General features: G+C 30.8%; 1 protein-coding gene across 1 annotated transcript in view; it reads right to left on the bottom strand.

Annotated features, from left to right (window-relative positions):
• Positions 1–25,994, bottom strand: part of LOC129971169 (glucose transporter type 1-like) — a 162,397-nt gene that overhangs the window by 78,430 nt on the left and 57,973 nt on the right. The window contains exon 3 of the mRNA XM_056084699.1: positions 22,641–22,801. Coding sequence (XP_055940674.1) covers positions 22,641–22,801 — 161 coding nt within the window. The remainder of the gene's footprint in view (positions 1–22,640; positions 22,802–25,994) is intronic.

Genomic DNA, 25,994 nt, shown 5'->3' with positions numbered 1-25,994 from the left:
CTCAAAAAAATAAATATATACAATTGATTTAAGTTGAATTCTCCTGTTTCATTAATTTGTATCTTTTGAATACTCTGCAGGTATATTTAAAAATTAAAATTAAAATTAAATAAATAAATAAAATGTCAAAATGATGAATCTTCTTGAATGGTGAGTGAGAGTCACCTTCCGAATGCAAAGGGTTAACACATTTATTCACTACGAGTCTCTTCTAATTATTCTTATTCAACGTTTCTAGAATGAACGTCATTTTCATTAAGGAATTTATTTAATTATACTTAATTAATTTACTTTAATCTTACCAATTATAGTGAAATTCGAACAACAAGGAGGGATGGGAGGTGAGGGAGAGATTAAGAACTGATAGAGCTCCGGAGCTTGCATAGACAGTAACAAGTTTTATAAACGGGATTTAGAATCGCGATAAATATCGCTAATTCAATTAAAAAATGCACAATTCACAATTTTTATTTTTGAGATCTTAGCACTGTTAAATTATTGTTTCGCTTGAAATGAATAGTTTAAATACTTTAATTTGGAAATCTTAAATTGTATATGTTGATTCTGGAGTTGTTACTAAAGCAATATCTCTTTCAGCTTTGAAAAGTTTGTGATTTTTTTATATGAACAATTCAAAAATTTCCGTTCATTTAACACACATTGCAAAATAAAATGCGAATTCTGGATAACTGACGTTTTTGATTCCCAATTCATGCTTCAATGTTTACATATCTTGAAAAGCAGAATTGTAAATTGTTATTAAACTAGTTTCTACTGTCTTCCTTTTCCTCGCCTAATGTGCGTAAAGAGAATGCTTTTGGTTTAAATTATTTATTTATTTTTTGATTCTTTGTTTCTCCCATTCACAAGTATTATTGATGTAAAGCTAAATTTTTATTTTTCAACGAAATAAAGCATATTGTTGGCATTCCATTAAAAACAAGCAAGTCAAAAAAATATTATTTAAAAATAAACGAATTTGTATTCTGGCTGCTTATTGCAGAAAAAACATTTTGTGTTTAATTTTATTTGCAATATGTATTGTATACTGACGATAAGTTAATATACGTGATATTTTCTGCTACAGAGATAATATTTTAAAATAATAAAAGCCCATACATTCGTTTTTCTTTTTCTTGCTGCTTGAAAATGTACCAATGATTTTTTTTTTTTTTTTGCATTTCTAAGATAGCTGAGAAAAAGATAGTAATGAGCTTGTGTAACTGCTTTAACAGTTCACATACTTAGTTAAATATCTATAACAAATCATACACTTGTTTGGAGTTCACTCATTTGTTATAGCTGCAAGATAATTTCTGCGCATTCATCTAAGAACACGGGATTGCACGTTCATCTGTCACTTCACGTTCTTTTATATTCATTTATTTATTTTGACTTATTTCATGTTTGTAGAGAATGAATTTTGTAATCGATTATCTTCCTGATTTCCTCAGAGTTTTGAAATTTTGTAAACTTGAATTAAGTATTAGAAGTAAGCCATTGATCACAGTTGTATTGAAATAGATCATACATATCACTTACTGCAATGCATTTAATATTTTTGGTCGATGGATAAATTTAAAGTTAATTTTGGTTCTTGTGAGAGTGGTGCCATCTATCGAAGAATCTGAGATAAAAAAATGATTAAAAGAATACTTAATAATTTTGGTAAAAATTTAAAGATTAATAAGTAGATAATAAAAAAAAACAATAATTCTGCTTCTTAGATCATAACAAAAATGTTCAGATTTTTTTAAAATTTATATTTTTTTTATAAAGCGGAAGAAGTTTAAAAATTCAGTTGGTGGCACATACGACATTGAGCATGAGTTAACACAAATTTTTTCCTATATTATTACTATAAAAATGTTTTTAGATGATGCTGATTTAAATCGATATATATTTAATGAATCGATGAGTACAAAAAAGTAACAATTACAAGAAATGTTAAGCTAAATTTCTTAGAGACCATATCAAGTTTTCAGATATATCTTTCGTAGTTTTATTGATTTCTGAAGTATCTGGATGCTAACTTGTCTAACAATTTCACGAATAGAAATACTCTTAAAATAGATTATCCGAAACCAATTCCCCCCTTCTTTCCAACACCTCACCAATTCGTAGTTGACAAACGGTTAAAGCCGATTATTTTAAACCCTTACATCATTCATTAAAGATACAAGCAGCGAACAGCGCCATCTTTCCCAAATAAATCCTTTGCGATGAGGAATTTAATAAGGATTCTCATCGCAGATAATGGACAGGTGCTCAACACCTGTTCAAGTCTTTAAGACGCACTCTCAAACAATGGACTCGTATCTTAGCTTGTAAAATTCACGGCGACCTGTAATCTATATTTAATTTAGGATCATTAATAACTCAGCAGTCTTTATCGTTAAGTAGGTGCCTCCTGCACTTTTACCCTAGCCAGAAACCTTTATTTTCTCATCTATCACTTTCAGACACTAGCAGTTTCTCTTCCACATTTCGACCAGGTTGACTTTGGACAGTATTCAATGCGTAACGGCGCATGCTTGTAGAGTGGAAGTTACTGATTGGATAACTTTTATGCAATTTTTATTGCATAATACTTATTGCATACAGCTATATTTTTGATTTCAATAAATAGTTGGCTGATATATAATATTCACTCAATATTTGTAATAAATAGATGACTCATATAATGTGAAATAATCAGCATAGTTGATTCTAAACAATTTTATACTCAGGGTATTCTGAGGATAATCTTTATGCAATTTTTATTGAATAATATTTACTGTATTACTGTATAAAGGCACATTTTTGATGTCAATAAAAAGGTGGCTTATATATAATATTCACTCAATATTCGTAATAATTAGGTGACAGATATAGTATGGAATAAAAGGCATAGTTGATTTTGAGCATAATTTTATGCTCAGGGTATTCTGAGGATAATCTTTATGCAATTTTTACTGAATAATAGTTAATGCATTACTGTATAAAGACACATTTTTGATGCCAATAAATACGTGGCTTATATATAATATTCGATCAATATTCGTAATAAATAGGTGATTGAGACAGTATACAATTATACTCATCTACAATTTACAATTATACTCATCTACAATTTACAATTACAATTACAATTATACTCATCTACACTTTACAATTACAATTACACTCATCTACACTTTACAATTACAATTACACTCATCTACAATTTACAATTACAATTATACTCATCTACAATTTACAATTACAATTATACTCATCTACAATTTACAATTACAATTATACTCATCTACAAATATACTCACTATTAATTATGAGTATAATTGTAGATTCGGAGAATAGTTTCAAAAAATCATTTCTTTCTCTTATATACATATTTACATGATATGGTAAATTCAAAATTTATTATACCTTTTAACAAGTTTGTTAATAGCAGAAAACAAAGGGAAAAAAATGAAAATACTCAATTGACCGTTCTTAGCCTTTTCTTTAAAGTGAACCATCATTTCAAAAAATTAAAGCTATATAAAGTTTAAGACCTGATAATGCGGATTATCAAATTGAGTGCTACAACATTTATCTAATAGTGATCATCTTTTTTTAAAGAACCGTATGATATAAAAAATCTTGAAAAGCTACTTTTTATACTTGAAATAATTTTCTTATTGCTGATATTCAATTTAAAATTCAGTAATTTCGATTTCTATCGATTTTTTAAGCAACGCATTTTTAGAAACTGACATTTCGAATATGCATTTTATTAAAATTCAACAAATAAATCAACTGCACTATACGAAAAAATCATTCTTGTCTAAAAATGAAATATATATCTTATTCATAGAAGTTTGAGGAATTTTCGCGAGGAATCCAATACGAAAATCTTATTAGAAACTGTATATTGCATTTTGTTCCCGAAGTACATACAGTAGACTCCCGATTATCCGCGCCTGCCGCACAAAGTTTTTTTGTTTTTTTTGACTAATTTTTTCAAACGGTGCAGTTTTACAGTTATGATTTTGTAATTACATAATACATTACAGTATTAAAACAGCACATATGTATTAATTTTTCTGTGTATCCTTGACGCCTCTCGTAAGTACAAAGCACTTTTCTGTTTTCACTAACAAAATGCATTTTAGGTTAGTTTTGAGTGATATACTAAAATATTAAGCGTTAGTCAAACATTTCCTGCTGTTTATTTTACGTTTTATTGTACATAAAACGATTTTTCAAAGTTGGAATGACTGTTTTCTTTTTTGCTATACCCGTGTTTAGCTTTTTTCGGATTATCCGCGATTTTTGTTATCCGCGGCGACCGCGCCACCCAATTCCGCGGATAATCGGGAGTGTACTGTATTTTAATTTTTTCATATACCAGAATTTGACCATGTTTTTCTAGCAAAAAATTATTATTATCGCACAAATATCTTCTTTTAAATTATAAAATATTTTAATCAAAATCTGTATCACACTACTTAATCGCTAGAATTAAATTATTCGTGTTCAAAAAACAGAAAGGAAAGCATTTCGTTTTGAGTATACTACATCATTTTTTACAATGCTTTGTGCAAACATCAAACTTTAGTGGAGCAGATAAAAGATGACACAGGTGTCAGATTTGAAAAATCATATACATTTTGTACATGGTGATTAGAATGAAACATGACTTGGTTATATATTAATTAGCTTAGTTTAGTTATATTAACATCCTGTTTTTAAAGCAACACTAGGGCTATTTTGGGACGTATTCAATATTAAGCATTTCACTAACATCAAGTTAAGCGAATAAAAATTTAGCTATCCTTTTTACGAGCATGCGCAATTGTCCAAAAGATGCTGGGCACACGAAATTTTCTGAAGAAGTGTTTCGATCGGAATGAAGCGATTCATAACAGTGTATCGATGAGTGGATATCGACTATCGATAAATGCCGGGAAAGAGAAAGGTCTCTTTAAAAGATTAGAAACAGTTAGAAACCTGTAATTTATCTTCGTTTAAAAAGAAAACCTGTGTCGAAAACCTTAGAAATTCGATGTAAGAGAGAGAATGGGACGATAATCATTGTTTGTAGAGTAAAAGTTTCTGTATAGTCTCTTTTCTAATCTAGGCGGGTTTTTTTAAAAAAAAGATTAAACGATTTATTTTAATGTAAAAATTCTATCCAAAGTATTTTTTATTAATGATAAACTCTACATTGCACAGATATTTCCATAAAAAAAATTCTTTTACGATTAAAGTTTTTTTTGTTGTTATTTTAGATTCTTTTTATTTTTTTATTTTTTAAGTCTCACTAATGATAAACAGAGTATAAACTATGGTACATTTGAATAAAGTATTTCTGTGATAATTTGTGTATTGGAACTCGAAACAAGTAATAAAATGGTGCTCTCGTGATTCATGAGCTGATAAAACTATTCATTCACTTTGTTGATATTATTTTCATTTTACAAAAAGATAATGATTTTTTTTCTTCGTTAGTTAACCTAGTTAGTTCTTGTTAGTTGTATCATAAGATTGTTAATTATGTTTGGAATTGATGACTGTATTTTATGGTCGGCCTTTCAATCAATATTTCTCCTCTAGAAAATATGAGTATCAAGATAGTTATCATTAACAATAACATTATCACAGAAAAGATTTAATGCTTCTACTTTGTCTCTCTTCCACTGTACAATTGTCTCTCTTGCTAATCTCTGTTTCCTTCCAACAGGATATTCGATATACACTCAAATCAAAACTAATCATTAAAATCGGATTAAAACAGATAAATACCCACTAACAGAAAAGGCAATACTGGATACAAATTTAAAAAAAAAGCTGAAAAAATATTATCAATAATCTTTAACCGGTCTATGAGGTGAGAATGTAATAAATCAGAACAAATATAAATAGTAAAATTTTCAAACCTCAGCTCAATGATCTTTGCTAAAATCCAGCATTAAAAAATGTAAATAAAATATGAAATGTAGAATCCTGTTAATATTTTTTTATATTATGAAAAAAAATAGTTACGGGATCTTAAGTTTATAAAATGCCAATAAATCAGTCAATTTAATCTCTATATTTATAAAATGTTAAAATGCGTGGCATGGAAATTGCTCTTATAACTTTTTGTCGAATTGCAACTGTTCACTATATACAAAACGCCGCATGAATGATTCAAACTGCTCCCCTGAACATTTTCGCAGCAAGAAATCCAAAGCTTCATCTCGTAAATGAATGAAGTTGCAAAATATTATTAAAAATCAGCTTGATCGTCTACAAAGTTGATTGCTAGTAACTAATATATATAGTTGAACACTAGTTGTTCATCAAACGTTTAACTCTATTAAGAAGTTCATTAAATTTCATAAATGAAATTCCTTACGAAAAAGTATCTTAATAAATGTATTAGATTTTTTTTTCTTTTTATGTGTATGGTTTTAAAAATGCAGTATTTGTTTTAGGATATGATTTTTAATATAATGTACACGTGTTGTTGTTTCTGATGGCACTTGACATAGAAAAGCCCGCTGACTAAAGTAGCGAATTTAAGCCGAAATTTTTGCGTCTCCTGTTTTACAGTAGCGCCATCTAGCGCCAAGAGTGCAATTTAGCTTCTCACGCATCACAACCCTTTTTACGGACGGGCTTCATTCATGCATTACATTCACTCAACCACAGATCGTAATTTAGACCTGAACTAGAGAACGATTATCTATGATACATTACCCACAGTGGTATTACTCTCATTATGGAGAACTTTGTGACCACGACAGATTTATACGTGTGCCAGGCACCACCATACACGGAGAGTCTTCGGCTGGCGGGTTCGAACTCACAACCCAAGGGATGCAAATTCAAAGCCTACCAACCAGGCTATCCCGGCCTAAATAATGCGAGAGATATTGGTGATTTTTGTAACTTCTAACTAAAGCAATATGACAATCAAATGATCGCAATATGTCTAAGTTGCTTGACCCAAAACAGATGTTCGGATTTACACACCTGACAAAGATGCAGGAAGGAGTATATTTTTAACTGCACCCAACATTACAGATTTCACTGAGCTTTCATATTATAGATCATAATTCATTCTTTGTGTAGCAAAGTTCTCGAAACAATTGTTCTCTCTCTCTTTTTTGTAGTTAATCTCTTTATTGCATTAAATGAAAATATTTTTTTTTGGCAAATCATTTATTTTACTGAATATCTCTTGATAAATTAAATCTTATGGATATTTGGACAAACTGGGCATGTACTAGAAATTACAAAATGTATTCTAAGAATTTAATATTTAAAAATTTCATATGAATTTCCAATGAAATTATATAATAGTTATGATAATTGCTGAAGAGGGAAAAAATAATTTATTATGGATTGAATGCAATCAACATAGAGAAAACAAAAGCCCAAATTGCAAAATAAATTTCACATTGAAACTAACATCCTATTTTTAAGCATTTTTTTTTAAAAATAGAAATATATATATATATATATATATATATATAAATACAATTTTGTCTAGAACAAAAATCTTATAAGTACTTTTTAATTAAACTTAAAGATTGTGAAAATGTTTTGGGTAAGAAAGTCACTCACATTTTTTTTAAAATTCTATCTTGAAAGATATTTTATTTTCATAAATAATACATATTTAACTTGGTGATAGTAATATGTATTCCTCAATTATTAAATTATATTTTCTATTTTCAGGGGTAAAGAAATGTCTAGTTCCAGATGAAAAGGCCACTTAATTAAAAATGAAGATTTGGGCTTAGAAACTCGAATTAAATCAGCAAAAAACAATAAAATGGTTACCATTCATCAGAAGAAAAAAGTGACAAAAAGCGAAAATTAAAAAATATATATAATTATTATAACTATTTTCCTGAACTGTCTAGATAGATAGTCTTGCAAGTTGCTTTCATTTATACAAATCATTTTTTTAAAAAAATCTTGAAATAATTAAATTTAAAATTTACAAATATTTATAGCAAAAAAATGCAGCATTGCCTTAAAAAAATCCTACCAAAATATTTGTTCAACTAATAAGATTATATCATGATTAGGCATTTAAAACAATTTTAGCATTGGACATACATATAAAAAAAGAGTATTTTATTTAATAGAAGTGGGTAATTATATATTTTCCAGCAAAATCGAAAAATATTTAAATAAGATTTATTAAATTTCTTAAAATTCAAAAATTTAATCAAGTTGCTCTCCATAATTACTCAATTAAAGAGAGAAATTTATATTAGAATAGCCTAAATTATTAAATCAAATTATTAAAGATAACATTAAGAAAAGAAATTTCAACACATTTTTCAAAATAACAGAAAATTCAAAGTTGTATTATTGTTGTCTTTTTTTTCATAGATGTTTTGACTTTAGAGCATTTATAAGAACTTTCTTCAGAATATATACTAAGTTAATTTAATGTAACAAGAGAATATACTTTTAATAATTATTTGCTTGTCAGTTTCTTTAAAAGAATTTTAAAGAAAGTTGTACAAATTTAAAAATGTAAAATGAAAATATCACTTTTTAAAAATGTCTTTATTTCCTTTTCTACTCGAAATAGCATACACACATTTTATTGAATAAAAAAAATTTTTAAGTTTTTTTTTTTTCTTTTTTTTTTTTTTGTCGTATGTTTTACGTTTTTTTGTTGTACGCTTTTTTGTTTTTGTTTTAGAAAATGTGACCTCGAAAAATATTTAGAAGTCCTCTTTAAATAATATGACAGCAAATCCAAGAATTAATTGCTATAAACACTACGTTTTCATTCTTCGTAAAATGGAAAGAAATATATTCCCGCTTTTACAGAAAAAAAAATCTTTAAATAAAAATATTTTAAATGGCTACTGAATTTCAAACTCCAATTGCTTTTTTAACATTTCGGGATTTCGATTATTTTATCAAAATGCAACTTTGCTTCCGATTAAAAATATAATATAATATTAAAATAATGGAATATTTAAATGCTAGCTGAAAGCGCATATTCAGGAAAAAGGGAAAAAAGCTTGTTATGGATAGCTTCTCAAAAATCCTTTTTTTAAGCAAAAAATAATCCGAAACACATAAGGAAAAAAGAATGTGTTCCCTTTTTCGGCAATTTTTTTCTACTCATGCTTGTCCTATTACATAAATATAATATTTTAGGGGATATACGGCAAAGAAAACGAAAGGAGCTGAAAAAGAAAAAGAAAATAAAACTTCGTATATTTGTTTCCTTTGAGGGATTTCTGTCATAAAGGATCAACATTTCATACAAGGAAAAAAGAAATTCCAATATTTCTCATACGAAATATCCAATAGTTTTTCCTAAAGCCCGTTAATGACGATCAATGTTTTTTGCCGAAAAAGCAGAACTCGTCCTCCTAAACATAAAAAAAGATTAAAAACTTCAACTTCCTACATATATAAAACGTAGAAATTCCACACTTTTCCTGACGTTCAAAAAGAAATGTTAACATCTACCATTTGTAAGTTAATAATACAATAACAGATACGGGAAATGACAACATACCAAATGGAGAAAATCATTAAACAGAAATTGTGAAAATGATGGAATAACTGATATCGAAATTGGAAAATACATTGTTTCTGCGATACTTAAAAGAAATGGCAATCAATCTGACTGATTGTTTCGAATAAACAGTCTACCTAAACATAAAAAAGACAGTTAAAAGAAATGGCAATCAATCTACCTGTTTGCTTCGAATTATCAATCTACCTAAACATAAAAAAAAGACTAAAACTTTCAGTTTTCTAAGCGTATAAAACGCAAAAATTCCACATCTTTCCTAACATTCGAAAAGAAACATTAACGTTCACCATTTGAAAGTTAATAACACAATTGTAGATTCGGGAACTGACAACACACCAAATGGTGAAAATCATTAAACAGAAATAATGAAAATGGTGGAATAACTATAATATTGAAATTGGCGAGTACATTGTTTCGACGACAGTTAAAAGAAATGGCAATCAATCTGCCTGATTGCTTCGAATTATCAATCCACCTAAACATAAAAAAGGACAAACACTTTCAATTTCCTAAGCGTATAAAAACGTAAAAATTCCACATCTTTCCTTACATTCGAAAAGAAACATAAACGTTCACCATTTGAAAGTTAATAACACAATTGCAGATTCAGAAATTGACAACACACCAAATGGTGAAAATCATTAAACAGAAATAATGAAAATGGTGGAATAACTATGATATTGAAATTGGCGAGTACATTGTTTCGACGACAGTTAAAAGAAATGGCAATCAATCTGCATGATTGCTTTGAATAGTCGATTCAAATGCAGGTAAAATCAAAACGTTACAGGTTTGTTAAAATGGTGGAATAGGAATTTTTCTATATTGTCTTTGATAAATTGAAGGAAAACTGATGGCGCACGAAATTTTTGAATTTCTGTGATGGCAATAGAACGTGATTTGAATTTCGAAAACATTTGAAGCCAGAAGCAAAATTATATTACAACTAAGTTTAGATTTCGTGTAGCTTCGGTAGAGAAAATATCTAAATGAGATGCATCAGAACGTGCGTAATGATGATATTTGAACATGCAATTCCTAAATTTTTCACGGAAAGTGGAGGTAAATACGTGCTTTCGAATCTTGTTCTGCTTTCATCACTGAGGAATTGTCCCATTTCTTAAAATTTCACATTTAGAAATGGTTCAGATTAAGAAAAAAAGGTTTCAAAAAATTTAATTAAATAAAGCTAAGTTAGTTCTAAATTTTAAAAGCATGTATTTATACCAGAACCAAAAATAGATTTTGACCTAAAAATAATAATGATTCTTATGGAATTTGGCAATTTAAATTGAATTAAATCATAAATATATATACTATATCTTATATTTAATATTCTATTGCAAAATAATGTATTAAGAAATCCAACCATACTCTTAAAACTGAATTGAATTTATACAGGAAAATTAAAAATGTCTTTCGTTGAAAAGGTTGAAATATATCTTTAAAATGTTGTTTATCGGCTTTGCATCTTACATTGAGTTTCGTTTCAAATTTGTTACCAGATAACGATAAATTTGCAATTTTGCGGTTTTCCAAAATATTAGTATGCATATACAAATAAAAATAAAGGATTTTTTTATTTCCATTTATTTACATTTGTTTAAAAGTAATTTTTGTATTTTCAAGAAAATTAGTTATTTTACAAATTTAAGGTGAGTTTACACTCGGCTAGTTATAAGACGGCCAGTAAGACAAGCATGCGCTGAAAGGGATTGATTTATGTTTGCCACAATTTCATAAGATAGATTCAGACATTCCATACTTGGCTATAAATTACCGTTTTGGCGTCCCTGAACGGCGTCTTTCTTACAGAGTATCGTATTAAAATGATGGATATTTACACAAAGAAACATGTGAAATAAAAATAAAAGGTCAGCATACCTAAATTTGGAAAAGTGTAGAAAAAAAATGGCAAATTTTAAAAACACACAATCTTGTGATCAGAAAGAACAAAGAACAAAAAAATGCCGGAATTAATCTATGATAAGTGATCAATTTTTTTTACGCCAAGAAACGCCAAATTCTGCAAAGGCATACTCATTAAGAAAAAAATACAATACAGCGGCATGTTTTTTGTCCCGCAGGGACAAGTACTTGCCATGGGCCGATCAGCATTTTTCAGCCTTTCTACGCATGCGCTGCAACTAATTGAGTGTAAACCCACCTTTAATTTCAATAAAAAAATGCTCCGTGATGATATTAATTTACTTTACTAATTTTGGTCCTTTTATCACCAAAGATGGCGAACAGTTATCAGATTTCGCCAAGAAGCCTCCTAAAATGAGCGCCATTTATCAAGTTCCATTGTCTTATTATTTCATTGATGTTTCTCTAAAAATATCTGTAGATACAAATACTCAGCTGTTCATAGAAGTTATTTTAAAGTTGATAACTACATTAAATAAAGATGGTTTTAAATATATGATATGCAAAATTAAAATTTAGAAAAAATTTAAACTAATATTTGTTGCAATTTATAGGACTTTTGATAACATATGTATCTTCGGCTACATAAATGTCCTGCTTTGAGTTCATATTAAAACCATTTGGGGACGTACCTCGTCATTTCGAGCCATAGTCAAAGGATAAGAAGCCGCCTGGGTCATCTTCCTCTCTCACCAATTTTCATGTTACATCAGTGGGAGGACGTATGAGCTTAGAGGGCAAATTTAACCAGAGTCAGGCCCCTACATATATATGATAGAGTCTTGGTCCGATCAGTATTCGAGCCTGAGATCTTCTGGGTCAGAAACCGAGGTCTTGCCAGATCACAGTATCCCTTATGACAATATAAAAGAATGCTCAAATACGCGATAAACTGAAGTGCACTTCTAGAATAGAATTCCACGCTCGAGGAAAATTCACTTCTCTAAAATCATCCCACTTCAAACTAAGTCTCAAATGTTACACGGAAGACTACGTTGTCCATTAGCTGTTTCAGGTCCACAAACAGATTCGTTACCCTCCTTATTTCTCATTCTAAGCCGCCCTTTTAATTCTAGAATAAGGATCTCCATTTCATCATTTCCATTTAAAATTCTGCCCCTCCATTACAAACCACACACAAGAGCCGTGCAGCGGCACAACAATAACTTAAAACGAATCTCTCTGTGGGGCAAACTTTTAAGAAACCGCCTGAGCGCTGATTAATAATAATCCAGCTTCAACTGCAGAGCTGGGTGTGTATTTTGAAAGCGGCCCCCCATCATTAGCGTTTTTAAAATTATTTGATGGCCGGCGGCGAAACACTCTTGCTATTCTCATGCTAATGAGACTAATTAGAAAATTAATTTAAGGGAGACGGAGCCGTGTCGACAACAGCAATCCCCAGAGCTCTGCCTTTCAAAGGGATCAGGTATTTTTATAGTAGGGAGGAAAGTTTGAATACACGCAAACGGATAACAGAATACAATTGGTGGGTGAAAGTGAGTAAATGCTTGATTAGGACGTTTCGCTCGTTTTGGAGAGAAAGTTGCAGGGAAATGGATGAAATATGCTGGGATAGAGCGCATGCGATTTAAACTCAACAGACAAAGACGCCATGTATTGGATAGCGGGTAAAATTACCCTCAGAAATCTTGTAGGCTACGTTGCCAAATGGGAAGGATTATTGTGTGGAAGTCTTAGATATGGTACACAATCTTGAATCTACTGTACAGTTTTGAGATAAGGACCTTACAGTTCTATATTATGATGATATATTTCCTGATTTCAATTAGGATATTTCATAATTTGGGATGGAGTGAGGAGATAAGGGAATTCAAGATTAAGCAAAGAATAAAAAAAAAAAATCAGGAAGATGGGTCGTTTTACAATGGATACATGTAGGGGTAAAGTCCTTACAGTTCTATATCATTGATCACATATTATATTTCCTGACCTTCAATTTGGGCATTTTATAATGTGGGGAAAGAGCAGATAAGGAAACTCAAGATGGGTCAAAAAGTTTTAAAAATCAAGAAGATTGGTCGTTTTACAATGGAAACATATAATAGCATGGGGTAAAATCCTTACATTTCTATGTCATGATCACATCTTGATCTTCAACATGGACATTTCATAATGTGAGGAGGAGGGAGATAAGGAAATTCAAGATTGATTAAAGAATTTTAAAAAATCAAGAAGATGGGTCGTTTTACAACGGAAAATATATAATAGTGTATGGGTAATGCCCTTACAGTTGTATGTCATTATCATATATCATATTTCCTGGCTTTCAAATTGGACATTTTATAATTTGATGTGGATTATTTTTTCACAATTCCATTGATAATAGCGATTAGTTAATCTTTTCTTTTACCAAGTCAGCTATTTGATACTATACCAGATAAAAAAATCATAGCGTTGTTGATTTGAAATAACCCTACTATTTCGATATAAAGACCACATACAAATTCCTCCTATCTGGTTCATTGTATTTGCACTATCATATTTATATACACAGAAATTCGGGTACTATCTCTAAATCGACGAAGGAGTTGAAGGGATGGAGGGCAAAAGAAGGTTTTAAACCACTACTGTATCTTTATACGAAAGATGGCAACAATGCATAGTTGTATAAGATAATTATTTAAAAGCGAACACCAAATGGACACGTATCCTTTTTTCTGTAATAAAATAAATTCCCGAATATTTTGAGTACAGTAGCATATCTGCTTGTCTTTTTATATGTATCTATTATTAAGAGGCCGAAATTTACTAGGTTTCTTTTATTCGTCGCTCAATCTTAAATCCTCTTTTCCTTAAATATTTTGAAATGTCCAAATTGAAAGTTGAAAAATCCGATCATAAATAGAAAGGCAGGCGTTCTTCCTGTTGCCATTTTTTTATCTACAATTTGGTGCAAATCATGAACTTTATTCTAAAAACTATATAATAAATTTAATTTGTATTACTTTTTTACTTTCTCGTATACATATAGAAAAAAGTAGAGTAATCGGCAAAACATGAAATCTTTATATTTAGACGAAGCTCCACGTTTTGGACCTCTCTCAGTTCAAAAAACATATTTTCTGACCCGTCTGTCTATCATAAGGATAACTTAAAAACAACTTCAGCTGGACGATTAAAATTTGGTATACGTTTTTTACACCCAATTTGCAGATTTTTATCAAATTTTGAGTAAAATCTGCTCAGAGGAAATCTGTCTGTTATTCGAATATAAGTTGACAGTATAATTACAAAATGGTGAGAGCTAGGGTGATAAAATTCGGTACAAAGAATTAACATATACAGTGTAGACACATATCAAATTTTGGACTTAATCCAATGAGGGGTCGGTCTGTTCTTTTAGAAGCAAGTAAACTCGATAATACAAAAAACGCAATGATTTAAACTGGTAGGGAAATTTGTCAGTATAAGTGCAACTTTCTGTCAAATTTTTATTTCAATCAGTCAAGAAAAACGTATCTAAAACATAAATTTGATTACCAGATACTATTAACCGTATTCCAGGGAATAATCGCCAAATAACTCGCCAAGGATGATACGATAGATTCAGTAAAAATGTTGAATTCATGCCAAATTTAATATTCCATAACTATTTTACGCGAATGCCATGTAGGTTGTTCTCGAACATGACAAGTTTATTAGAGAATATGCGAGAAAATTTTGAGGAGACCAATCCCGTTAATTCTTTTCTTGAATCATCTTATTCAAAGGCATAACTGAAAACTGTTTTTCAGCAGGAAATCTAAAAAGCTTGAATTCATTATAATATGGAGACCATTATTTTTTTAATGATGATTATTCTTTCGTTTTGTATATTTCCAATGAGTTGAAATAAAAACACTTCAAATTTCTGGAGACAATTTTTCCCCTTTATTTATAATCACTGATGTTTCAAAGAAGAACTTGTCACTTATTTCCAATCATCTCTCCCCCCCTGGAGCGCTTGATTTCCGAATATCCTTGTCAAAATAATAATCTTTGGCGTTGGAAAATACATGCATAAACCTTAATCAATGGAAATTTCACAAAACGGATTCGAAGGCTTCATTAACGACGGGCCAGGAATCAATTTCACGGAATCACTCGACTAATACTTACTTACGTAACTGCAAAGCAGCCTTATCCCGCGTGCCGTTGCATTTAAAATCCCAAAAGACCACAAAGGATTATTGTGGAACATCTAAACTTGGCCGCTGGATATTCATATCTGTTGTTGCGAAATTATTCCAACATTTTCCAGTCTAAGCGAGTAACGAGCGACAAAGCACGATGTTGAGCAGATAGGGATGCTGCAGCATAACTAAAGCATTATCAATATTCATTCCTGGATGAACTTAAAACAGGATTAATTAGGGAATGGATGAGGATGCCAAAATGGTCCCCAGGTTTCTATGCTGCTGCAAGGGCGATGCCTGGACTTTCCGATTCGGAATCAGAAGGGAGATTTATCAGTATTTAATTCTATTTTGAAATAATGAAATTGTGGTTTGATGGCAGAATAATAATTCGAGAATATATCAGAACTGTATGAATTTTGAATTAGGTCTATATTTGAGGGAAATTAGAAAGATTCATTGGAGAAAATTATATGCATGCTCAGAATGGCACTTCGAGAAATGATTGTAAATATGCATGTAATCACGTGTCATGTAGGCGAGTCTTCGCATATAATTCAGATGATATTGAAGAATATTTGAAGCATAAGAATACCTCAATTAATTGAGTTTGGCTGGGAGAAACAGAAGTGGAATTAAAACTATTAAGGAAAAGATTTTGCAGCAGACTTATTTTAGAGTAGAATGGTAACTACATCTAAAAATGCTTACTTTGAATAAATATTATGTAAATAATTAATGTTCTAAAGTATCCACTTTAAATATTGTAAAGCATAGAATGTTGTCAAATGCCGGAATTCCTCGATTCAAATAAATTAAAAGAATTTTTCATCTCCATAAATACTATTTTATGTAAATGATATTTTTACATAAAAAATTATCTCAATGAATTTCAGTTACTAAGCAACTCATAATCAATCCCCCTTAAATAATATTGAACTTATCAAGTGCTTAATATGAAAGGCAGTTTGTCAGCATGTGGATGTGATTGAAACTCTTTCGTGTGATTGGTGAAATTTGCCTGAATATTTCAAACGAACAACATATACGTACGTAAGAGTACAGAACGTACTTTTAATTCCTGAGAAGTCAGAATAAAAAGAACAGCAGCTTCAGCAGATACCATACAGATATACCTTTCCAGATAGCACAGCAAGTAGAACAATATTACAGTTACAATACAATATTGCACATTATTGTGTTATTCAATATTCTGCAATATTATACAACTCTGTGAATACTGTTTAATATCGTAGAATATTGTGCTATTCAGTATTCAGCAATATTAAACAACTCTGTGAATACTATTTAATATCATAGAATATTGTGCTATTGAGTATTCTGCAATATTATACAACTCTGTGAATACTGTTTAATATCGTAGAATATTGTGCTATTCAGTATTCAGCAATATTATACAACTCTGTGAATACTGTTTAATATCGTAGAATATTGTGCTATTCAGTATTTAGCAATATTATTCAACTCTGTGAATACTGTTTAATATCGTAGAATATTGTGCTATTCAGTATTCAGCAATATTATACAACTCTGTGAATATTGTTTAATATAATACAATATTGTATAATATATCTAGCTATTTTGACCTATCTTAGAGGAAAGGAAGTGATAATAAAATAAAGGGTACCAACTTACAAATTATATAACAATTAAAAACAAATCAATAGTTACAATTTTAAAATGCAGTTGACAATTACCAGTAAAAAGCATATATATTTATATATCTTAATCAAAATTTATCAATTAGTAATATTTTATGAATCTGCTATTTTTAATAACATTTCATCTTCTTCAATTCTAAATTTTGTACAAATGCAATTTGAAAGTCCCTAATAGTCTCAATTCAGTTCGAATTCTTTTGTCCAATATTCTTCAGCGTACACGAATTTGACCATATAAATATGACGTGAACTACAAAATAACTTCTATCACGCGCAATTTGTTGCATTTAAATCCAACATTAAGGATAATTGCCGAGATAAAGTATTCTAAAACATTTGCTCACATTGTTTTATCATTGCTGTTAACTTTTCCTCTTTTGTAAATTCGAATTAGCCGATATGCACGCATTTATTGCAATATGCTTTCTAATATAAAAAAACTTATTTTGAATCAAAGGCAAAGAAGGAAAAATATTTTTAAAGGTTGTCATGCAGACGATTATAATCGTGAAGTCGTGATTTAATATGACTGAAATAACATTTTTAATGTACCTCAATGATCGTTCTGAATAACATCTGCTGAAGAAATTATTTTGAATTTTAGAATTTTAGTTAAAATTTCTTCGGCCTTTATTAGCTAAAGAAATATTATGGGAAAATAATTTAGTTTTGTTGAAATGCTTGAAAATGTTTCACTTAAAAGACTCAGTTGATCACTTAATAAATCGTCAATCGCTTGATCTTTATTTATTGAAAAGGCATCATACGCCACAACGTGAGGGATTACTGTTGGAACTGTTTCTTGAATTCACCCACTTCTGACGGGGTTCTACCACCAGGCAATTGCAGGCTATTTTTTCATAAATGAAATATTGGCCAATGTTAAGCAATTACATGAAAAAATTGAGAAATACATATGTCTGGAAAATGCCGTAACTATTTGTGGGTAATGAATAAAAAGTTCTTGTAAGCTTTGGAATGAGACAAAAAAAATTGAATATAAAAACTAATTTGAAAAGTTTTATTATTTGTAGCAGAGAATAACTCAAGATCCCTTAACAATTTACACTCCTATGTCGAGTTTGATTCGATATAGCTGAAAGATGTATTTCAAGCTTCCTAATAACTAAAAGGAGTTTTTACATTTAATTTGTATTATTATACATCTTATTATTTTTCGGAGTGCAGAGGGCGAACCTTTGGGCACAGCTATTGTTGGAAATAAAGGGGCATAAGAAACATGCGATTAAATATGAAGCAATGATACTGAAAAGAGGAAGACAATCTAATGCAAAATTTAAGATTAAATGCAAAATTATTGCAAGACCCTATTCTGATAGGAGCAACAATTTTCGTAATTACAAGCAATTATTGAACATTTAATTATCAGCAAGGTGTAATGAGAAATTTACCCATGCTGGGAAAAGTTATTGGCAAAGTTTTCTTTTCAAGAAGTTATATAACATCGATACTGAAACTTCAAAGCAATGTCGCATGATCAAAACGTGTTGCAAGAAACATTCAAATTGGCTACTGAATACAATGATAAATTCGAAAAGTTGCAAGAGTAATTTATTTCTTGCGATAATTAACTAGACGGTCACTGAATGTTGTTGCCTTTGTTTATAATTAAGACATTCATAAAGAAAATATCAGTTGATACATTTCATAGGATTCCGAGATTTCCTGATTAGGAAATCACATAACCTTGTGAAACTTTCACAAAATTTTGCGTCAAAGAATCATTTGTATTAAGACTCAATTTCTGAACAAAATAAGCTAGGCGATTCTTGATATTCCAGAATTACAAATGTCATGTCGTTTTTCAAAAATTAGAATCTTTCCTTTGAAACCAGGTATTTACGGCTGTCAAAATGGATATAGATTTTTTTTTCAACTCAAGCATAAGCCACACTAAAGTATTGGTTAATAAAAGTTAAAAAATTTGGGTATTCCTCATTGACGTTGAATTTTCTCTGCGTATAGCGTTACCAAAGTTCTTCATAAGTTTATATTCGCATATTTTCAAAACTTTTAATTAACTTTAATCAGTTTCTTATAATGAACTTTAAAAACTGTTACTAGAAAGAACACTGATACACTTTGAGAATGGAAAAAGGTATAATAAATAATCAAATAAAAGAAAACGACGACTTACATTCTAAGTTAATTAAACTGGCCATTCATTTTAAAAGCTTAATTACTTATCGCGCGACAGATATACAAATGGAACGAATTTCAAAACGAATATTTAACGTTTCATTTTCCGCTTAATCTTTCATAAACTGCGAAGATCCACCACTAACAAAACATCAACAACAGAAGAAAGTTCTTACCGGTAAGATCGAACAATTACAACGCCTACGTTCCTTCTCTACAAATTCTGGGACTGAGGGGGAGGGAGGGTCAAGACAGCGTCCCCAGACGATCAGAGTTAATTACAGTGAAACGTATTACTTTTCAAAAATAAAACATCTTTGTGTCCCAATATTCAGAAGAAAAGTATGTTGTCGGACGACTGCTCCAGAAATGGCCCTCCCACTTTTAATTATCATTTTCTCTCTCTCTCGTTTTTTTTTTCTGAGCATGGTTCTGGATTCGCTATCAGCGGATTGTGCATTAATGACAGAAATGCTGACCTTATGCCAGCTGGTGTAATTGGAATATAAGAAAGCGGAAAGGGAGTGTGAAGTTGATGACATTTGCTTAGGGAGAGTTAGTACGTGCTGGGCCAACGTTATCGGGAGAAAAGGCAAACAAGGGAGGCTTATTACGTTGGTGTTTGTTTGGTGGGGAAAAGGAAAAAAAAAAAAAGAGAATCTAATGGAAGAAAAATTTCTGACATTTGTTTAGGGAAGTTAATCTGCGAGTTGTGGAAACGTGTACGTGCTGTTGCGCTTATTGTGTTTGGAATGATAATGGTTCAAAAGAATTGTTAGAGGACAACATAATGGTGTTTTGATTTTTTTTTTGTACATAGTAACTTCCTGTAGTTTTTTTATAGCTATATTGCATGAATAACAAAATTTTTGTAATCATATTTGTTAAACAATGTAAAAGCTTGTATAAAATAATGCACAATTATAAGTAAACTAACTCATGATAATGAAATAATAACACAGCTTTTGTTTAATTTTTTGAGATAAGAGAACGTCCATGATAAGAGTCAAGCTGAACGTTAAAAATATTTAAGTATGTAAAATTAAGCGATAGACTTTTTACAAATAAAACTGTCTGAAAATGTTTCGTACATTGAAGGTAATTTTACTTCATTGTATTTGAAACGAAATAATAACTCAGCTGTTGTTTAACTTTCTGAGATATGAGAAACGTCAATGAACAGAGTCCAGCTAAGCCTGAAAATATTTAAGTATGTCTAAGCGATATACATTTTACAAATAAAATTGTGTGAAAATGTTTCATACATTGAAAGAAATTTTATTTAATTATATTGCGCAGAAATTCACTGCACGAAAAATCTCTCACCCGGTTTTCTAAAAGATTTCAACAGTTTAGATCATGAAACTGAAGCTCGTGATGAATTTCAATTTTTCCCTATAGCCGACAGCTGTATTATTATTACTTATTACTTACTGATTAGGTCACTGCTTTAGCGCATAATGGAATTGTGAAATAAATGCTTAAAACAAATTCCGTAATTGAACCTTTCCACATTGCTATAAGTAAACGAGTATATAAGTTTCTTAGAGTCTCTTCTCTTAAGTCTCTTCTCTTTTTTGTTTGCTAATTATGCGAAAATTCAATGTTTTAGGAGATAATTCCCAAAACATTTCATTTATTACTAATAAAATATTATTAAAGTAAAAAGTATCATTAAATTGAACTTTGCTCAAAGGAAATTCAAACTATGGAACAAGTTAGAATTTCGTGTTGTCTGATCATTCAAATTTGGACACATTTTTAATTGACGGTAGTGGATATTGTTGGTTGCAAAAATAAAAAGCTAAATCGATACAAAAAATAAATAGAAGGTTGAAGCAAACAATAAATAGCATGTCCGACAATCAATTAATTTCAAATTTTTAAATTCCTGTTAATTAACAAATTTTGAAAATAGTTTTGCCCATCAATGATGGAGCAATATTCAGATATTAAAATACCTATAATTATTTAACTTTATAAAATTATCTTCAGTTTACAAAAATACGATTTTTTAAGAATTTTTGTTGCTAATATAATTTAGGAATTTCGTTTTTGAATCTTTCAATAACTACAAACACAAACTGGCTACTCGACCCTCCTGAAGGTACACGAAAAAATCTGAATAACTGGACCGCCGCAACACCAACAATGGCGGGAACTGTGGTTGAGTCCTAAGGGCCATCAAAAGCCGTGATACAACCCTTCCTTAAGGATGTACGTCCCGTCATTGACGGGAGGAGCCAGACCCCCATCTTTTTGTGTACCCACCAGAGTGACGAGGACCAACCACCATACCGGAAGCTTTTCATCTTCAATTACGAGGTGCCCCTTGTGGGACTAAATCTTTCAATAAATCCCTCAAGTAAGATTTAGAAACATCGTGATTCATGGAAAAATCGCATTTTCTAGCCATCGAATATGATATATATTATCTATGGCAAAGATGCTGTACAGTTGTCATTAAAGATGGTCATGGTATGTATTAGGCCCTTATATACTTAATGTTAGTCCGTCAGTGAAAAATGTTTTTATAAAATATGAATTTATAAAAATTTAATTGGAATAGGGATATCAATTAGCTACCTTTGAAGTCCTTTTCGGATTTTATTAATTTGTATCTTCCTGGGAACCTTTATTAGCTTATCTAATGGTCTACTCTAGATTAATCTACAAATTTTTACATCATTTTGACCTGTTTACTCATTAACACATTAAGCCTATTTTGGCGCCAAGTATAAACGCCAAGCCTTTCCATCAAACTCGCAATATCCTGTTACTTTAATACGCTGACAAAGTGATCTTTGGATTAAAATGTATTAAGAGAATATGATTTTTAAATGTATATCATCAGTCAGCAATGACTAACATAGCCAAACTGAAAATATACTGTTGCCAAAAGTGATTGATATGATATGAACAAAAGGTACAATGATAGTTAGCCACCGACTACTGACAAATTACCTAATGAAGTATACTGCCAATCACCTGTGACTCACACGGTCGAAACGGAAAATTTAGTCTCAGTCACCTGTGACTCATGCGTTCCGAAGGGAAAATTTAGTTGACTCACCTGTCACTCACGCAATTTAAACGGAAAAAATTAGTCTCAGTCACCGGTGACCAGCATGATGCTTAACGCGTTAAGTAAAAATGCATACAACTTAGAAGCGCTTGTGGTAGGAATAATCAACTCACCTTCCAAACTTGGTGGCGATGGTCCCTCCCGTTATGCCTCCAACCATTCCTCCGATGGCAAAGATGGAGACAGCTATGGACCAGATGAGGTCCCTGTTGTCATCAGAGATGTGGTTCCCCGTCCGAGCGAAGTGTACGGACGTTATGAAGTCCTGGATCACCTGAAACATATGGAAGGACATGTTAGTGAGTCCAAGGAAAAGTACAAACTTGAGAGGCTCTAATAAGGGAAAATATATTTTATGATATTGAATAAGGTGTGAAGGAAGAATAATTGCATATTGCAGACTATGTATTGCAATTATAGCAATATATGTAACATTATTTTGGTTGAAGCAGAGTGCAGGTTTGAAGACACAGAAAAGACTTTGTATTTTTAATTCTCTTTAATATCCATTTCGGGAAAGCAATTTATTTACAAGCAGACGCAGCGCGGCACAAAAGCAGAAGTAAGAAAAAAGCAAAAAGGGACGAAACAAATGATCACTAGCCTTATATAACATTGGATTTCCGGCTGTGCGCCGATGGAATACATGTTTTGACTTCTGATAAAAGTATCTCTGGCAAAAATATCACTTTCATTTGATACGTAGTACTGATGGCGCATTATTTTTATAGAGGAATTGATTAAACCGAAAGTGGAATTGGATCACGAAATAAGAAAATATTTTTAGAAAGAAGTTACTCTGGGCTAAATTAAGATAGAATTTTGGAAATTAATTAAATTGAAATTAGAATTAAAATATAATTACATTATATATATATATATATATATATATATATATATATATATATATATATATATATATATATATATATAAACAAAACACCTACACATTGGAACTACAAAATAAAACTTTTTTTTTAAATTTAATTTCTCTTTGCGGCGCTTTTATAACATTTCACGCTGGTAATGTGTGTTCAAAAATGTTTTGGGAAATTTTCAAACAGAAAATGAGGATGACTGAATTTTTCCATTATACGAATTTATACTATGTTTTGGTACTGTGTTGCGGATTTTCTGCAATAAGGTCAAGAAATGACAATTAAAGTTTTCTCTTTTTATGGATTTGTGCATGAAATAAAAAAAAATCGAATGTTCTCCTGAAAATATTTGGCAATTTATAATTAAGTTTTAATATTGAATAGAGAGTTGAAAATTTGATCGTGATAATTATGTAATTAAAAGTGATACATTTGTGGTATTAGCTAAAAAAAATTTATATCTCTTCAGTATAGTCCCAGCACTGTTCACAACATTTTTCAACAATTTAGAAGTCGTAGAAAACCTGAAGCAGTTCTAATTCTGCTGTTGGAGCAGCCCGTTTCACAATTCCTTGTGACAGCGTTTCTCAACCTTTCAGTATTCGTGGCCCAGTTTTCAATGATAATTTTCATCTCGCCCCCCCCGCTTACAATAAAAAGTATACAATAATAATGTATATTGAGTACTTTGTATTCTGTTTTAAAATTATTTTTAACTAACTGCCAAAAAAAAAAAAAAGAGTAAAAGCGAGCCAACATTGACATTTTGCAAAGAGGGCAATGAACAGATAAAGCGAATGAAAGCAGGGAAAATTTAAATATTATATTTGAAATCAAAGCCAAACAAGGAGATAACGTTAAATGAATATGAAAGTAGAAAAATTCGTTAATGAAAATTTACCTAAACGGGGTGAGCTAAATTTAGAAACTGGGAATACATTTTTTCGAATAATAAAAGAAATAAAACAGAAGCATGATTAAACAAAAGAGAAAAAAATAAGTAATGTTTGTGGAAGAGAATCCACACGACCGATGTCGTCTCGAGCATGCGCAGATGTTTTCTCATAGGAGGAAGGCAAATGTTTGATAACGCAATTTTCAATCCCAGCCAGTCTCATTCGAGTCGATCCTTCTGTCGCTATCGAATTTATCGTGAATGTGTATGTTATAATATGTTTTCGTGTTAATTGCAATTCACCATATTAAATATTCACGGCAGCAGATTTATGCAGACTCATGGACATATTTTTAAGCGGAAGTAAGCGAGCAGTCAAGCATCAACAAGTACACAGACGAGCGTGGTTCCGAAAATAAAATCAAGAAAATATTCTCATGAATGCTTAAATTTTGGGTTTACCAGTACTGAAGTAAGTGAAAATGAAAGGCCCTGTATATCATTTGCTCAAAAATGTTGGCCTCAGGCAGTATATGAAATTTAATAAACTTAAACGACATTTGAAAACGCTTCATAGTGAGTACGTCAACAAACCCATATAATTCTTCGAATTAAAATTAAAATCATATAAAAAGCAAAAATCATTTTTTAAAGAAATTTTGTCTGTGAATAAAAAAGCTTTAATTGCATCTTACAAAGTTTCATATAAAATAGCCAAATGTAAAACACTTCACGCCATTGGTGAAGAGCTTATTTTGCCAGCAGCAACTGGTGTGGTGTGGTGTGGAGAGGGGGGTGCCAGCTCAGGTGTCGTCCTCGTCATCTGACCGCGGTTCAAAATTACGAGGTCCGTCCCAAAATAGCCCTAGTGTTGCTTCAAACGGGACGTTAATATAACTAAACTAAACTAAACTTGCCAGCAGCAATTGAGATTGTAGAAACTATGTTTGGAGATAATTTTTCAAAACAGTTGCAGTCCGTACCTGTTTCAAATAATACTGTTGCTCGTCAAATTGGCGATATAGCTGAAGATGTACAGTGTCAGCTTTTCTCGAAGTTGCGTGACAAATTGTTTTGAATACAGCTTGATGAAGCAACAGATAGTAATAAAGCTGCTCATTTGATTGCCTATGTTCGATTTTGTGATAATATGTCAGTAGTAGAAGAACTTCTTTTCTGCAAACCAATAGAACTCAAAACAACAGCCCTCGCATTATTTGCTATTTTAAATTATTTTATGAACTAGGCAAACATAGAATGGAAAAATTGAGTCAGAATATGCACTGATGGTGCTCGTTCAATGTCCGGAAGATTCCAAGGTATACAAGCACTTGTAAAACAAAAATCGCCTCAGTGCGTCTGGATACATTGCATGATCCACAGAGAAGCTTTGGCTTCGAAAGAAATGAGTCCTGGTCTGAATATTGTGTTAAATACGGCTGTAACTGTAGTAAATTATATAAAAATGAGACCCCCTGAAATTAAGAATCTTTTCCGCACTTTGTAAAGACATGGGTTCAGTACATTCAGCTTTACTGTTTTATTGCAAAGCAAAATGCTTATCACGTGGGAAATTTTTGCAACGTGTTTATGAATTAAGAGAATAAATCGCCATTTTCCTAGAAGAAGAAAGCAGACCGGAGGCCTAGAATTTTCGAGATGGTTTATTTCTGATGAAATTGAGCCACTTGGTC

This window comes from Argiope bruennichi, chromosome 6 (genome assembly GCF_947563725.1).
Source record: "Argiope bruennichi chromosome 6, qqArgBrue1.1, whole genome shotgun sequence".
In the NCBI taxonomy this organism is placed as follows: domain Eukaryota; kingdom Metazoa; phylum Arthropoda; class Arachnida; order Araneae; family Araneidae; genus Argiope; species Argiope bruennichi.
This window is presented reverse-complemented; position numbering and strand designations above follow the sequence as displayed.